This window comes from Daphnia pulex, chromosome 5 (genome assembly GCF_021134715.1).
Source record: "Daphnia pulex isolate KAP4 chromosome 5, ASM2113471v1".
Taxonomy (NCBI): Eukaryota; Metazoa; Arthropoda; class Branchiopoda; order Diplostraca; family Daphniidae; genus Daphnia; species Daphnia pulex.
In genome coordinates, this window is record NC_060021.1 from 6,702,832 (window position 1) to 6,719,193 (window position 16,362).

At 38.0% G+C, this 16,362-nt stretch overlaps 5 protein-coding genes across 14 annotated transcripts; 2 read left to right on the forward strand and 3 right to left on the reverse strand.

Moving 5' to 3' along the window:
- Nucleotides 1–185: 185 nt before the first annotated feature.
- Nucleotides 186–6,359, forward strand: LOC124193700 (protein white-like). 5 transcript variants are annotated; one of them, XM_046587654.1, is made up of 9 exons: nucleotides 186–395; nucleotides 599–785; nucleotides 4,081–4,493; nucleotides 4,566–4,646; nucleotides 4,709–5,200; nucleotides 5,262–5,393; nucleotides 5,470–5,698; nucleotides 5,756–6,138; nucleotides 6,204–6,359. In XM_046587654.1, exons 1-9 carry the CDS (start codon nucleotides 318–320, stop codon nucleotides 6,303–6,305), a joined length of 2,097 nt encoding a protein of 698 aa, XP_046443610.1. In that variant the 5' UTR covers nucleotides 186–317; the 3' UTR covers nucleotides 6,306–6,359. The 5 variants fall into 5 exon arrangements, with proteins under 5 accessions (XP_046443610.1, XP_046443609.1, XP_046443608.1 ...); XM_046587653.1 differs by lacking the exon at nucleotides 4,081–4,493 and adding an exon at nucleotides 854–1,266 and having other exon boundaries at nucleotides 192–395; XM_046587652.1 differs by lacking the exons at nucleotides 4,081–4,493; nucleotides 4,566–4,646; nucleotides 4,709–5,200; nucleotides 5,262–5,393; nucleotides 5,470–5,698 and adding exons at nucleotides 854–1,266; nucleotides 1,346–1,426; nucleotides 1,490–1,981; nucleotides 2,050–2,181; nucleotides 2,259–2,487 and having other exon boundaries at nucleotides 198–395.
- Nucleotides 5,422–8,079, reverse strand: LOC124193705 (deleted in malignant brain tumors 1 protein-like). Of its 2 annotated transcripts, XM_046587671.1 has the most exons (8): nucleotides 7,832–8,079; nucleotides 7,546–7,751; nucleotides 7,324–7,479; nucleotides 7,083–7,259; nucleotides 6,854–7,028; nucleotides 6,361–6,793; nucleotides 6,216–6,289; nucleotides 5,422–6,163 (listed from the first exon to the last, which is right to left on the reverse strand). In XM_046587671.1, the coding sequence occupies exons 1-6, from the start codon at nucleotides 7,941–7,943 to the stop codon at nucleotides 6,681–6,683; spliced, it is 939 nt and encodes a 312-aa protein (XP_046443627.1). In that variant the 5' UTR covers nucleotides 7,944–8,079; the 3' UTR covers nucleotides 5,422–6,163; nucleotides 6,216–6,289; nucleotides 6,361–6,680. The 2 variants fall into 2 exon arrangements, with proteins under 2 accessions (XP_046443627.1, XP_046443625.1); XM_046587669.1 differs by having other exon boundaries at nucleotides 6,216–6,793.
- A 124-nt stretch (nucleotides 8,080–8,203) lies between these two features.
- On the reverse strand, nucleotides 8,204–10,659 carry LOC124193702. 3 transcript variants are annotated; one of them, XM_046587665.1, is made up of 7 exons: nucleotides 10,412–10,659; nucleotides 10,202–10,348; nucleotides 10,047–10,142; nucleotides 9,385–9,468; nucleotides 9,070–9,326; nucleotides 8,850–9,000; nucleotides 8,204–8,786 (listed from the first exon to the last, which is right to left on the reverse strand). In XM_046587665.1, the coding sequence occupies exons 1-7, from the start codon at nucleotides 10,499–10,501 to the stop codon at nucleotides 8,376–8,378; spliced, it is 1,236 nt and encodes a 411-aa protein (XP_046443621.1). In that variant the 5' UTR covers nucleotides 10,502–10,659; the 3' UTR covers nucleotides 8,204–8,375. The 3 variants fall into 3 exon arrangements, with proteins under 3 accessions (XP_046443621.1, XP_046443623.1, XP_046443622.1); XM_046587667.1 differs by having other exon boundaries at nucleotides 10,202–10,365; XM_046587666.1 differs by lacking the exon at nucleotides 9,385–9,468.
- A 630-nt stretch (nucleotides 10,660–11,289) lies between these two features.
- LOC124193637 lies at nucleotides 11,290–12,136 on the forward strand. Its single transcript, XM_046587563.1, has 3 exons — nucleotides 11,290–11,391; nucleotides 11,541–11,698; nucleotides 11,769–12,136. Exons 2-3 carry the CDS (start codon nucleotides 11,552–11,554, stop codon nucleotides 12,030–12,032), a joined length of 411 nt encoding a protein of 136 aa, XP_046443519.1. The 5' UTR covers nucleotides 11,290–11,391; nucleotides 11,541–11,551; the 3' UTR covers nucleotides 12,033–12,136.
- Nucleotides 12,137–12,370: 234 nt separating this feature from the next.
- Nucleotides 12,371–14,487, reverse strand: LOC124193636 (G2/mitotic-specific cyclin-B2-like). 3 transcript variants are annotated; one of them, XM_046587562.1, is made up of 8 exons: nucleotides 14,277–14,487; nucleotides 14,052–14,171; nucleotides 13,708–13,947; nucleotides 13,504–13,632; nucleotides 13,281–13,433; nucleotides 13,049–13,213; nucleotides 12,763–12,981; nucleotides 12,371–12,654 (listed from the first exon to the last, which is right to left on the reverse strand). In XM_046587562.1, the coding sequence occupies exons 2-8, from the start codon at nucleotides 14,169–14,171 to the stop codon at nucleotides 12,511–12,513; spliced, it is 1,170 nt and encodes a 389-aa protein (XP_046443518.1). In that variant the 5' UTR covers nucleotides 14,277–14,487; the 3' UTR covers nucleotides 12,371–12,510. The 3 variants fall into 3 exon arrangements, with proteins under 3 accessions (XP_046443518.1, XP_046443517.1, XP_046443515.1); XM_046587561.1 differs by having other exon boundaries at nucleotides 13,708–13,950; XM_046587559.1 differs by having other exon boundaries at nucleotides 13,708–13,965.
- Nucleotides 14,488–16,362: the final 1,875 nt, after the last annotated feature.

Below are 16,362 nucleotides of genomic sequence, written 5' to 3' on the forward strand. Positions count from 1 at the left end.
AAGAAAACTAACCATAAAGTCCAAATGGGACAAACATATTATATTAAATAAATTTGGATTCACAAAACATATATTTTTTAAAATTAGAATTTAGTCAAGCTTATGTAAGTTTTTTTATCACAAATTAGTATACTGATTGGCGGATGGCAAGATAAGGGAGTTGGGCATGTTGGTCAACGTGATGCTTTTTATATGCATGTTACTCAACGTGACTAGTTCAATCGAGTGTCTGGTCTTCTCGGACTCGGACAAAGGAGCGTCTTTTTGAATCTAAACTCTCTGTAACAAACATTCTTAATAAATTGAAGGAACGAAAAATGCCTAAGAATTACGTGACATCCGACGAAAAGGAATTCAAAATTCCTCACATTAACTTGGCCTACAATCACGAAATGGTACGTAGCGCAGTAATTTTTTTGAAACGAATATTCCTGCTTGATGCTTTATTACAGCTTATCTACTAATTTTAACTTACGTAAGTTTTAACCACCCAGCCCCTTTTACACATACTAACTCCTTTTCGCGGCCTTGGGCATGTCCTAGTCTTGTCCATCAATATATTATCATTGTTTGGTTAATCTTTTTGGGTTTCAAATAGGACGAGAAGCAAGGTTTAGGGGGAAATAGTCTACAAACAACCGTGGAACTTGCATCACATAATCCAATGGGAAACTTGACCAATCAACCAGTGACCTACACTTGGGAAAACATTGAAGCAGAAGTCGATGTTGTAGAAGGTAGTTGTCGAAAGAAGACGACCACGCGAAAACGCATCCTCGATCATGGTAGAAAATTATCAATGAAAAATGGTTTTGATTAGACGTTACATAACCCCATTCTTCTTCTCTTAAAGTTACGGGGGCTGTACAGCCGGGAGAGTTCCTGGCCATCATGGGGGCAAGCGGGGCAGGAAAGACGACACTACTAAATTGTCTGACGTTCCGCAACACGGGAAAACTAAAGATCACCGGGACGAGGTACCTGAACGGCGCACCAGTCAACACGGATAAGTTAGCGCGAATTTCAGGATACGTTCAGCAAGAAGATCTTTTCATCGGCACCTTAAAAGTGGGAGAGGTCCTTCGTTTTCAAGCTTTATTACGAATGGATAAACATTTTACCTACGAAGAAAGAATGCAAAGAGTCGAAGAAGTTATTTTAGAATTAGGACTAACCAAATGTCGTAACACACTCATTGGAAATCCTGAAAAGGGAATTAAAGGCATCTCGGGCGGAGAAAGGAAACGTCTAGCATTCGCTTGTGAGGTTAGTTAACTTTATAAAAGGCAATAATAGTTTAAATTAATTGAGATTAATTTTCTTCTCTAAATGTCAACCTCAACAGGTACTTACCAATCCATCGTTGATGTTCTGCGATGAGCCCACTTCAGGTTTGGACTCTTTTATGGCTCAGAATATCGTACAGGTATTTCGTTTTTAATTAATGTCAAACAAATAAAGCTTAACTATTGTCACGTGATGTTTGAAGGCATTGAAAAATTTAGCATCAGCAGGAAAGACTGTTATTTGCACGATCCATCAGCCGTCTTCCGAAGTCTTTGCCATGTTTGATCGTATCTTGTTGATGGCTGAAGGAAGGACAGCTTTCCTAGGGCCAATTGATGATTGTCTTCATTTCTTTTCTACTCAAGGAATGCCATGCCCGGCCAATTATAATCCAGCTGACTTTTACATATTTAGCTTGGCTACTGTGCCGGGCAAGGAGACCGAGTCCCGCCAGAAAATTAAATACGTATGCGATGCTTACGAATCTTCTATATCTGCGAAACACGTTAAAGAAGTCGTTCAAAGAGAACATCAAGAGATCAACCGGAAAGATCAGGCACAGGGTTCAGCAACAATGAAAAAATCACCTTACAAGGCCAATTTCTTCCAGCAGTTCTCAGCCGTCCTTTGGCGCTCCTTCCTGTCGGTCGTCCGTGATCCTCAGATTTTGTTAGTGAAGGCATCTTCTTCTGTCGTAAGTCGATAAAGAGCATTAATTGTTTGACACATGGAACTAGCAGTTAATTGGTTGACACTTGACAGTTCATCGCTCTTTTGATTGCCCTCATCTATCAAGGACAAACTATGGATGCCAGTAGCTCCTTAAATATTCAGGGCGTTCTGTTTCTGTTCCTCACCAACGCAACTTTCGAAAATGTCTTCGCAGTTATAAATGTATAGTTTGAAACCTTTTCATCAAATCAGTCAAATATTTTTGCGCATGAACTAAATGGGTTTTTACTTACTTGCAGACTTTTTCATTCGAACTGCCAATATTCTTACGGGAGCACTTTAACGGCATGTACCGGACGGACGTCTACTTTTTGTCCAAAACTATTGCTGAGTTGGGAGTTTACATCCTCTTCCCGTTCATCGCCTTCGCAATTCCATATTACATCATTGGCTTGAATCCGGCAGTGGAAAGATTCTTTATCGGGGCTGGTATCGTCATTCTTGTGACAAACGTCGCCACCTCTTTCGGTGAGTTATCCAGACTTATTCTTCATGAAAAGGGAATACCTTCTTAGATCACATTGTCAATTCTTGGAACATATTTTGATTTCAGGCTATTTCGTTTCGTGTGTTGCGTCGACGCCCCAGGTTGCTCTTGCTATTTCAGCACCCATGATTATTCCTGTACTGCTTTTCGGTGGTTTTTTCCTGCAAAACGGTTCGGTTCCTGTTTACCTGGACTGGTTGCGTTACCTGTCCTGGTTTATGTACGGCAATGAAGCCCTATCCATTAACCAGTGGTACGGCGTCGAGTTCAACAACACAGATTGTCAATACGTTGGCTATAACGTCTCTGCCATCGCTGACCTTCTTCCTGAGGACGCGAGTGGGCCCATTGTACAACTTGTTGATATTATTACCGGTCTTTACGCAGCTTACGAGAAAAACGTCGCTTGTAGCGGAGAAGATATTCTGGCAATTTACAACTTCAAACCAGTACTTACGCACGATTTCAACCTTTAAAAAAAAAATTCTTGATAAAAATATTTAAATCCATTTTTACCTTATAGGAGTATTTTTACCGTGATATAGCCTGCCTAGGAGGCCTCATTATCCTATTCCGCATGTGTGCATTTCTTTCACTACTCGGAAAAACCTACAGAAAATAATAGATTGTATAATTGCCACAATAACAAAACTGTTGAATTGCTTCACGATATTGTATCAGTAAAATATTAATTACATTTTCAGCTTCATTAACTTTAAAAAAATTTGTTTCCTATTGAACCAAATCATTAAAACTTAACTTTAACTAGCCCAAAATGGAAACATGCAAATTCGAATTAATTTAGATTTTAAAATATATATTATTAATTTATTATCAGTTCTAATTTAGGCCAGCTGATGTTAAGTTTTTATCATCATGCGACTGAGTAAAGATCTATACTGATTGGTGGTTGCCACGATAACAGAGTGTTGCACGCTTAGACAACGTTATTCTAGTCGCATCGACAATCGAGTGTACTGGGCATCCCGTAAAAAACACTCTGCCAAACAGCCTTCACAAATTGTAGTCTTCTGTCACGAAAAATGCCTAAGAATTATAGTGTGACAACCGACGAAAAAGAATTCAAAATTCCTCATGTTAACTTGGCCTACGATCATGGAATGGTAAGTAATGTCAGGCTTCTTTTAAGGTTTTTTTTTTTCTATTTGATGTTTTACAGCTTATCTAGTCATTTTAACATGTACATTTTGAACTCTCACTTCTTTAACGCTACCTTTAAGAGGCCTTAGACATATCATAGTCTTGTCGACGATTATATTATCGTAGTGGGTAAAATATTGCTTGACTCTCAAATAGGACAGCAGGAAAAGTTTTGGGGAAAATAGTCAACAAGCAACCGTAGAACTTACACCACAGGATCCGAGGGGATATTTGACAAGTCAACCAGTGACCTACACTTGGGAAAACATTGAAGCAGAAGTTAATGTTGCCGAAGGTAGTTGTCGAAAGAAAACGGCCACGCGAAAACGTATCCTCGATCATGGTAGAAAATTATCAGTGAAACATGTTTTAGATTAGACCTTACATAATTACCAATTCGTCCTAATTCACAGTTACCGGAGCTGTACAGCCGGGAGAGTTCCTGGCCATCATGGGGGCAAGTGGAGCAGGAAAGACGACACTACTGAATTGTCTGACGTTCCGCAACACGGGAAAACTAAAGATCACCGGGACGAGGTACCTGAACGGCGCACCAGTCAACACGGATAAGTTAGCGCGAATTTCAGGATACGTTCAGCAAGATGATCTCTTCATCGGTACCTTAAAAGTGGGAGAGGTCCTTCGTTTTCAGGCTCTATTACGAATGGATAAACATTTTACCTACAAAGAAAGAATGCAAAGAGTTGAAGAAGTTATTGTAGAATTAGGACTAACCAAATGTCGTGACACACTCATTGGAAATCCTGAAAAGGGAATTAAAGGCATCTCGGGCGGAGAAAAGAAACGTCTAGCGTTCGCCTGTGAGGTACGTTAACCTAAAAAAGCACAATAAGAATTTAAATTCATTGTAATGATAATTTTCTTACTATGTCAACAGGTACTTACCAATCCATCGTTGATGTTCTGCGATGAGCCCACCTCAGGTTTGGACTCTTTTATGGCTCAGAATATCGTACAGGTATTTCATTTTAAATTAAATGCATTCAAACGAATGTTAACCATTGTCAATTGATATAAAAGGCCTTGAAGAGCTTAGCATCCGCCGGAAAAACTGTGATTTGCACGATCCATCAGCCGTCTTCCGAAGTCTTTGCCATGTTTGATCGTATCTTGTTGATGGCTGAGGGGAAGACAGCTTTTCTAGGGCCTATTGACGATTGCCTACGATTCTTTTCTACGCAAGGGATGCCGTGTCCATCCAATTATAATCCAGCGGATTTTTACATTTTCAGCTTGGCTACTGTGCCGGGCAGAGAAACCGAGTCCCGTCAAAAAATTAAATATGTATGCGATGCTTACGAATCTTCTATGACAGCGAAACACGTTAAAGCAGTCGTTCACAGAGAACACCACGAAACAAACAGGAGAGATAAAGCCCAGGATTCGGAAAAAATTAAAAAATCCCCTTACAAAGCTAATTTTTTCCAACAATTCTCAGCCGTCCTATGGCGTTCTTTCGTGTCAATCATTCGTGATCCAGATATTCTAATGATCAAAGGAGCTTCTTCTACGGTAAATCGGTAAAAACTTTGCTGCGGACTAATGTGAAACAAACGTCCGGTTTTGTTAACAGTTCATCGCTCTTTTGATTGCCGTCATCTATCAAGGCCAAACTCTGGATGCCAGCAGTTCTTTTAATATTCAAGGCGTTCTATTTGTGTTGCTGACTAACGCTACTTTCGAAAATGTCTTCACAGTTATTCAGGTAAGCTTTAAATAATTCTATCAATTTAAAGCTAAATATGGCTGCACATAAACAAAATGGATTTACTTACACTCAGACCTTTTCATTCGAATTGCCAATATTCTTGCGTGAGCATTTTAATGGCATGTACCGGACGGACGTCTACTTTTTGTCCAAAACATTTGCTGAATTGGCGGTTTACATCGTTTTCCCGTTCATCGGCTTTGCAATTCCATATTACATCATTGGCTTAAATCCGGCAGTGGAAAGATTTTTTATCGGGGCAGGGATCATTATCCTTGTGACAAACGTCGCCACCTCTTTCGGTGAGTTATGGAATTTAAAAAAAAAGCATAGATTAATTGATTATTTTTTAAATATAGGGTATTTTGTTTCGTGTATCGCTTCGACGCCTCAAGTTGCTCTTGCTATTTCAGCACCCATGATTATTCCTGTACTGCTTTTCGGTGGTTTTTTCCTGCAAAACGGTTCGGTTCCTGTTTACCTGGACTGGATAAGCTACCTGTCCTGGTTTATGTACGGCAATGAAGCCCTATCCATTAACCAGTGGTACGGCGTCGAGTTCAACAACACAGATTGTCAATATGTCGGCTACAACATCACTAAATTCACTGATTTTCTTCCTGAAAACGCGGATGGACCCATTGCAAATTTTATAGAAGTTCTTACCGGTATTTACGCAGCTTATGAAAAAAACGTCGCTTGTAGCGGAAACGACATTCTTGAAAATTACAACTTCAATCCAGTATCTATGCACTTTTTTCTAAAATCTTTCAAACTTATTTATAAAAATAATTTCACTTTTTTCAGGGGTATTTTTACCGTGATATAGCCTGCCTAGGAGGCCTAATTATTCTATTCCGTATTTGTGCACTACTTGCACTACTTGGAAAAACCTATTGGAAAAAGTAAATTTTAGGATTGCCATAATTACTTTGATGATAAATAAAAATGAAATGTAACTTACATGTCCAGTGATTTTAAGTGTATATGGTGTTGTAGTCTGTACCTAATCAGTAAATATTCAATAAACCGCAGTCTTGAATTTCCTATAAATATTTCCTATTGTTATTGCGAAGAATGAAAAATAAGCGAACAAAAAAGATTACGTAAAAACGTTATCTAACAGGCTAACACCAATTGCAACCTAAATACTCCGTATGCGATTTTCTTGGAGATTTTTTTATTTACATTAGCGTGGGTCATCAGTGTAACGATATGGATTTCATTAAATTCAAGGGAAGCGATGACTAACATTGATGAATTAGGTAATTACTATGAATGAAGTTATTCTGTAGAAGTGACATTCGCTAACATTTGCACAATGTTTTCAGTGACATCGTATAGATTTTTGGTCAAATCCGAATTTGAATATTCCTTCATGAAATACTGGACCAAATCTGTCAGCAAGTTGCCTCAAATTAATTAATTTTTAATATAAATTTGATAGCAACACTTACCCGCAGGATTTCCGGCTGTAAATTTCATCGCAAAACCCGTTTTAGAAACACTTTTATCTGTGATAAAGCGAATCAAGGCGACATTAGATGTAGATGTTGTTAAAATAACTTCATCTCTGTGATCTCCACTAATTCGGTTTAGAAATGGAGCAAGATCGCTATCACCATCGTAAATCTAGCAAAACAATTAATTAAACAACGTGCGATATTAGTGTCTGCAAACCTATACCTGTATAACGTCATAATCTTCTTCGGTATTAACGTCTAAAAATTCCATTAAAATTTTCTCCGACTGTCCTACACTGATAAGCCAATCACAGCGCATATTACAATCATAGCTAGACGGGTAGTTGGAAGACGTGATGAGGCCCGACGAAGAATAAACGGAATTGAAACAATGCGGAACCTGTAAAATCAATAAACGATTATAAATTCTGAAACTTAAAGCTGTAAAAGAGTTGAAGTTATACAGAAAAATAATTAGCCTGGAATCCTCGACTGGTGACTTTGTTGTTTGTGACGAAACGGATAAGCAATTCATGACCAGTGGATCTGATGGGGGGTGGTATGGAATTTCCACTGTGCACTAAAATAACTGGATGTTCGGTACTAGGTCCGTCGTGAACCTGTATCAGTTTTAAATTATAAATGAAACTGTTGAAGCACTGTAAAATGATTAATTATTTACTCACAAGAAAAAAGTCGGAACCCATTTCAGTGTCGAATTCAACCAAAACAAGCCGGATGTTTTTTGTTTTATCAACTTGAATGAGCCATACGCAATCCAGTTTATGGTCAGTTGTGGGGAAGTCGGGTGATTCAAACGAACCCGAATCTCCAGTTAACAGCTGACCCAACATTAAATTTTCCAATCCAGTACCAGTCGACGGGCTAGTCGCTTGCGATTTGGCAATTTAAACAGAGCAAATTAAGTTGTACTTACCAAAATTGTAATTACAATTGATCTCATAAACTTACCCGATTCCTCGAAGTAAGTTTCTTCTTCATTTTCATCCTCAACTATATCCGAATAAATAATCGCCACCACTAGCAATGAGAGAGCAATGATCACGGCCTTAAGAGCGGCCATGTGCAATTTTTGAGTACCGTTAGTTGATGATTTAGATTTCACTGATCGTTACAATGGTCACTCCATGGTTTGGATTTGAGATAAGTGTTATGTTTAGATAAGAAAAATAATACCTGATAGGCTGCTGAAAAAAAAATGAAACTTCTCTGTTTCTTAGGTGACTCAAACAGACAATTTCTCTTAATGCTTTAGATGAATAGATTTCCATCAAGGAAATACGAAATTTTTCGTCGATACCTCTTTTGACAGAACATTCAGAATTTAACACCAACGTAACTGTGTATCGGCATTCATCGATGTCTTAAAAGCGAAGCACGATGTTATCAAAAGTCGTCTAAAGCAAACTATTAATTGAACCAGGGAAATTTGAACTGGATAAAATTTTGGCACAGGGTCAGGTCAGAAAATAAAATAGTAAAGAATTTTGGCTGATTATACCAGAGTAAATAAGGACGATGAGGTTCGCAGTTTAGGATGAGGAATTGGGAAATCTTCTGCACAAGAACAGCAATGTTTAACAGCTTGATGACTGGATGAGCCACAACATTTTAAGGGACAACAGTTCCAGCGCATGGAAGGGGAAACCGGTGGGGGTTGCTCGTTTTGAAGACGAGCCTTACAGCTTTGAACTTGAGTTTTTACTTCTAGGACATCTAACTCCATTTGTCGAACACAATGATCCAGCTGAAGTCTCTGCTGCCGCTCTTCGGTGATGGTGTTCCAGAAGCCTGTCAGGTCATCTGTGCGAATGTTAGTCGCGGGCGTGTCACGACTAGTTTTTCGTTCGCCGGTTGATTGTAACAGCTTCTGTATTTGCCGAACTTCAGATAGGAGGTCCTGGAACTGCATCATTAAAAAAACCCGTTTTTTGAGACAGTTTAGGAAAGCAATTTTGGTGCAAATTACCTGCGACCATGGGAACTGCTGAGTATCAGATCTTGATTCGTTCAATGGTCTTTGCTGGGTAGGAGATGATTTAACTTGACCATGAATATCGCGAGTAAGTTGTGGAGAGCAGCTTTCATCGCGTCTATCCCCCGTTTCTCCGTGAAATGGTCTAACCACAGACAAATAGAAACAATAATAATTCAATTTTAAAAATTTTTAAAAAATTTAAAGAGCATACCCTGCCGAATAATGAATATTCGTAACGCGGTCCCGATGGTAATATGATGGTGGAGAATTGAATGGAGGTGCAGGGGAGGTTTTTAAAGAGCCAGAGGTTTGTCGGCTATTATTTTCAGACAATCGTTGAGGACTTTCGGTCTGAGTGGAGACTGTCTGACCAGTTTTGCGTAACTTCTTTTCTAATTGGGCAACCTTCTCAACAAGCGCGGCGTCGTCGTCTCGAATCTCCGAAAGAACGCGATTTTGATTCATTAACTTCACAAAGAAATAAAACTCAATCATATACATAAATTTTAACAAATAAAAAAGCTACCTGTTGAAGGCAATTGGCGTACTGTTGTTGGCAATCAATTAAATCCGTTTGCAGTATGTCAATTGTTTCATTCTTGCAGGTTATCTGGGAGTATAAGCAGCCATGTAGCTTTACCATACTGCTTTTGTATATTTGATTTGAAAATAGTACCTCAGGGGAACAAGCACACATCTGTTTTGCATGCTCCATCCAACAGCTAGCTAGGCCTTAAAAGCCACATCAAACAGCACTAACATTTCAATCAAAGGGTTAGTTAATAAAACATTGATGCAGGGAATAACATATTATGAGTTAGCTTCCATTTAAACCATTCATATGTTAGAGAGCAGCTGGTCCCACAACTCAAAATATCACATAGTATTCTTTAAAAACAAGTGACTGGATAGTATTATTATGTAAATCAACTCAACCATTCTCAAATCCATTATTTTTAGAAATTTTTTTTTATGGGAAACATCAGGCTTATTCATGCTAGCAAGCAAATTAATAAAAGAACACTTAATGAAGTTACAATTTTTAGAAAGATTATCTTTAAATCCCAATAGGGTAATGGGTAGTTATCTGAAAATGTTTGCCTTTACAAGAAATTCTATCACATCATGTTTTGTGTTTTCCGTTACCCAACAGTAGTCATGCATTAAGGATTAGGTCATGCAACATACCTCCATTTCTGCTGCTTTTCTTAAATCTGTTAGTTCTTTTTGTGTTGTGTTAAGAGCATCTTGAAGCTGTTTGATAGTAACTTGTTGTGTTGATATCTATAAGAAGAAAGTTTAAAGTAAATTAGTTTAGCAAAACTTTGTGAAAGATCTCTTACAAGTCTGTTCTTCTCAGTTAATTGAGAACGAAGCATATCTAGTTCATATTGCAACACAGACGCATGGTCAATATGAGTGCTAAGATGTTGATGAAGGTTATCCGAAAGCTCTTCCAGACTTCCCATGCTTTCATCAATGGCCATCATCTAGATAACAGAAAATACTTATAGAATTTGAGTTTGTTGATGACAAACATACAACACACATACAGTACTACATAATCCACTTTCTTGTGAAGACGATTTTGATTCGCCACCTTCAAATAAATCATTTTCGTTCATACCAGCTGAATCACTCATAATTTTCTAAAGTTCAAGATAACTTTGGTTCTCTATCGACAGGACTATCATGGATTATTAACAAATTTGCTGTGCGGCTGAGGATTATTTTATTTACGACAGCAAGAGACCAAGAGAGCACAAACACAGAGCAGCCATGTTTTACTGCATCCTGTAATCCTGCCGCTAGGCGATACAAAAATAGCGGGAAAGCGAAAGAATTCAAGTTGTGAATAAACTCTTTGTTGTGAGGTGATAAAACGTGTATGCTGTCAAATGCTAAAACAAGAAAACTATATATTGGCGGATCGAGACCCAGTGGCCTTTTATTACATCCTGTAGTTTGATCTTTTATCTTCTTCCTCTGTCAGCTGATCGCTGGTAATTTTCTGTTTCTGACGGTAGCATTAAATGCGCATTAGAGCGTTATAGGCCTATTAACTGTTAATACAGGTATCGCCATCGTACCGAAGTCTTATAAAGGGTAAATAGACGTAGAGATGTGATAAGACAAAATGCACCTATATCTTTTGGCCTCTTTTACTTGTTCGAGAACAAATAACGCTTCAAAATTTTTGCGTTCTAAGTTTATTGTACATACAATTTTAAATTTTTGAGCACGTAAAAAACAGAAAACGTTTCCTATCACTTCTCCTTTAACGTGAATGTAAGTCACGTTTGCAGGGTAAACAAGCCCATCAGTTGATAAATACAGATTAAGAAGCTGGATCAAAAATTCAAAATGATTTATCTTATACAAAAACAAACACCATGTCACATGACGCCATGTAACAACGTCGTACAGGCATTTTTCCCTGTCCTATAAATTGAAGCCCTTCGTACTGAAAACAGACAGACGACCGCAATCGAAATTTGACATTCACAATACCGAGAAGTGATCTCCTTCGAATGTAAGGTTTCTTATTTATTTATTTACTGTTGTTTTTTTTTCCAATTATTTTTTTCGATTTTACTTATAAATCTAACTTATAAAGACATTTAATTTGTGCGTTGTTATTCTGCTTGAAACTGAATTTTTTCATAATTTTTTTAAAAATAGAGTTCATCGACATGGCGAAGTTTTTAATGCTACTTTTCTTGGCCGCTACACTTAAGAGTAGCTTTGGAGCTATTTGCCCCAATCCGCAAGCATACTCTGGCCAATCTCTGTGTGATCCATGGGGTACATACTGTGGTGAATGCGTTTCCTTCTACAAGGTTTTCCATTTTATTTTCAACATTTATTCCTACCACAGCGGATTCATTATTACAATTTTTTTGAATCCAGGTTTGCTCAGATGATACACGAACAACTAGTTCCTGGGTACAAGGGCAAAAAGTCAGAGGAGCCAGCTTGGCATTCGGCACGGGCATTGCAACTTTTACTAACGGCAAGTACGACAGTGGACACACGGCAATTTACGTTGGCCAGTCCTCGACTGGAATTGATGTCTGGGACCAATGGGTTGGCCAACCTGTTCACCAGCGCACTCTTCGATTTGACAGCACCAGTTATCAGAATGACGGGGATAACTTTTACGTTATTCAGTGAACTATACACGTTTCCTATTGCCATTATAACAATTCAAAAGAACCCCTATTCAATGGCTTTGTCATCCTATTACACAGATATTATAATACAGTTACAATTAAAAGCTACTATGACTGTGGGATTCGATGGATTTTAAAAATTATTGAAAAAGCATAATCATTCAGCGCTATTAAAAATAATTTTATTCATTAGATTTGAAAGATTACGAAAAATATAAAAGACTAGGCCTACATACGTATCTATAGATTTTATCAGTGGTGTGACTGAATAAAAAACGGTAAACAAGATAACAGCGAGAAATAAAAACACAAAAAATAAATACAACTTGTAAACAACTCTTTGCTGTGAGATGATAAAACGTGTATTGTGGTAATTTGAAGAAAAATGAATAACAGCCTAGAGTGAATAAATAAAATCGAAAGACTCTCTTGATATGGAATCAATATACAATTACTACTACTATTAGATATTACGCTAATCAACAAATAGAACTCGGACGCACTTCAATCAATTTGCTTAAATTTACAGAACTGAACTTCTGGCTTTCACTCAGACCGTAAAATCGCTTTCGGCTCGCGTACTTCTTGTAAGCTCCAGTATATGTAGACTTTCCTTCGCTGGCCTGCAATTGTTTCAAATCAGTCAATCAGAAAATAAAAAAAAAAAATAAATAAAAGAAACGTGAGTCAAGGTTATGTACCACATACAAAGCTAAATGAAATAATTATACCTCAAGAATAGCACGAATCATTTTCTGTGCCAAGGGTTCGAGCTTCTTGGGTGATGGCCAGTGCTCTGTAGCGTACCCGATGGGGTAAGGCCATTCCAAGTGCCCATCAATCATTCTTCCAGCTAGAAGGGCAGCACTTGCCAACTCGGATGCCGGGATATCCACTGTAGTTATATCGTGCAGAACGGAATCCATGCAATAATTGCAGGTATTGTAGAACTAAGCGAAAAGATTTATACAAATGATTAATGACGATAGAAAAAATATGATGTACGTGTCGACTGACCTCTTCACTTTGACCGTTCTCGTCGTAAAGCATCAGCCGGTTAAGAAAGAATATGGGATCAGCCACCTGCAGCTGAAAGTTGAGCAACTTCAATACTGTTTGTTCCATGCGAACGAGAATCAAAACGTCGCCTTTGTAACACATCAGGTACAACAAGTCCTGAGCCTGTAAAATAAAAGAGTCCATAAATTAGCCCATTTAAAATTTTAGTTAATGGTAAATATCAACTTACACTAAGTGCTCTAGACTCCAGTTTAGTGGCCAACCAGAAGACTGCCAGACCACACAATTGCAAACGATTCACGCCAACTTTAAAATGTTGCAAAGTTGCGTCCAGCAATCTGACAGCTGTGTGCAATGTCTCCGGCTCCAACTTCAGGTGACCCTATTACGTCAGATTAAATTTTCTAGTTAACTGCGATTCTTTCATAACTCAAATGGCACCGTGAACTCACGTGAATTTCAACTAGCCAATTGACCAATGTGGCTCGCATCTCGTTACTAACCCGAGAGCCAACGGTAGATAAATAATTTGGCGAAAAGCAATGTCGACTCTCGAGGCTCTTGGCGTGTAAATACATGTCCTAAAATTCAACCACAATCAATCGCCAACTCGAAAAATATTTAGGGGGAGTATATAATAGAAGAGCAAAAATTACGTGAGCCACTGAGGGCTGGCATAGCCACAAATCTTCTGGCTTGACACCGACCAGAGGTGGGACTGTTACTGATGAGGTAGATGGCGGTGCATCGTCGATATCTATCACGACACAATCTGACTTTGTCCGCCTAACAACCGTTTGACGTTTGCAATTGGCTGCGTTCGAAAAGTTGGCACCTGCTGTCACTTTGTGACGACGACGTTGACTAGGCTTTTTGCTGCTGATGACTTTGACATTCTTCTGGTTTAGAGGAGCCAGAATAGTATTGTGACATAAGCAAAGAATGAAACACTTTGTCAGATGCGAGAGAAAAACGAGCTGCCAAATAATCGTTATCGTACCTTGGTTTGCGGCGGCATGGAGCTGGTGGAAGTATTCAGCTGCTTTGAGACGCCATTAAGTCGATGTGATCGCCTCAGTGTATCGGAAATTTCCTTCAGGGGCACTCTATTATTAGACATCTGCACGAGGAAACAACGAAACATTAAAATCGAAACACGTTGTCATCATATGTCAAAATCAGGTGGGAAATCATAAAGAAATGGGAAAGAGAACTGTCACTTTACCTTTGTAAATGTTGTTTTTGTTTCTTACTTTTCAAGAAGAGCGAGCTCGCCAATCGAATTAAAATGAATGTTTAAACAATTAAAAAAAACATGAAGGCACACTCTGGTACATCAATCGTTTCCAACTTTCTCGTTTTCTTTTTTTTTTTATTAGAGCGGCCTAAGATTGTACCCTTGGCGTCTGACGGAACGACTAGAACTGTCACTTTCGGCCACATGGCGTAACTTTTATACCTGCAATTTTCTCATTTGTTACCCTTCAACACAGGGTTAAGGTGGGGAGATGACCAGAGGCATCTTTTTTTGTCACTAACCGAGTTTTCTTTCCTGATCCAATTGTGTCAACCTTGCAGTTGCGTAAACCCATTTCAGGATTGTTTCGCATTTCATCCGCTCCACATCACCTGCCGACACTCGACGACGTAAGGAAAAAATAAAAAACTTCGCGGGAAATTTACGAACTGTTGTTGGACCACCACGAAAGGTAAAATATCGTAACAGAAATTGTAAAGGTTTTGTGGACTTATTCCCATTTGTTGTTGTTTTTTTGTCACGTTAAATGGATCACGTTCACCAAGTGAAACTCGTCACAACTTCCAAGGAAAGGAAAAGCTTTGCTGAAATTCGAAACATTTTCCAGTTTAGTAGTTTATTGACTTTAGATTTTAGAATATTATCTCAAATATGGGCGTCAAATTGTACAAACTCGTTGTCGTTGACAAACCAGCGGCCAAAAAATGTTAGAACCCAAAGTTTATGAGAAAAAAGCGCATTTATTTCGCCATATCAGTTTGATAAACGAAAGTAGGATTTTAGTGGTCTAAACCTGACTGATGGAGAAACAATTGTTTTTACTCTGCAGTAAAACAAGGTTTGAGCGAAATTTCAAGAGTAATGTGTTGACTGACTGTTTCCTGCGTATCGTGTAGCAGTGTTGATCATTAAGAACGATACAAGCGACTCGTAAAATCACTTTGATATTGTTTTTGTTTGTTGCTGTCATCAATTGACAACCTGTTTTCGAAAAATTGGGTTTTTTTTTTATTGGAAACCCGCCAAATAAACAAAACAGATTGGGTTTTTTATTTTCTTCATCGACCGTCATCGACTGTGTAGTTTCCCTGCTAGGTGAAGGGCAGTGTGTTACGTTCGAAGCTTATTTCTGCCAACCGCAAAGCTGAGAAAGTGCATTCATGCTCGTGATGTAGCTAATAATATAATAATGATAGAACGTGAAAGAGTCGCTTAATATCCGATCTTAATTAATTAATTAATACCACTCTCGAAACTCAATCCAAGCAAACGTAATTGGTTCAGCGGAGCCGCATATATTATTAATTTATTATTAAAAGAAATATAACACATGTGTTATCGCCATTTGGACGCTGTAATAAGATATAAGAGAATGTGAAATTCAAATTCTTAACAAATTTTGAAAAGTTTTTGGGAAATTAAAATATTGACATAATAAAACAAAATATTAATTGGATCGTTGTCTTGCCTCTATCTGCTGCAATGCAATTTTATTATGTCAAATGAACAGTAACCATACAGATGTGATCCGTTAAAAAATGTATTGGACTTTTGGTTTAACGTATACCTAAGTTGATTACGTACAGTAATAGAAAATACATTTCATCATCCTTGGTATGAGATCTGATTATCATTTAAATGGTTTTATTTTCTTCTCTAGATCAGGCAAGGCTGGTTGATCATCCGAAAATGGCTTGTCTTAAATTTGAAAAACTAAATGTATTTCATTGTGTTCAATTTCCCATCAACAGAAAAAGATAGCCAGCCTATACCGTACTACACTCTTCACTAGATTGCAATCTAGAATATAAAAGAACGTACATCCATACCCCTACTGGTAAAACTCTTATAATATAACCAATAATTGTGGGATGTATTCCTGCCGAATTTCACAATTTCTCACCTACATCCAGTGCTCTAAATTGCGTGAATATTGTTCATTAATAAAAAATATAAGAATATTTACAGGAATGAGTCATTAAGTCTGTTGTAAAATAATTTTGCTGTTATTAGAAAATATGTTGTAAAAGTTAATGGGATTGCGTAAAGTTTT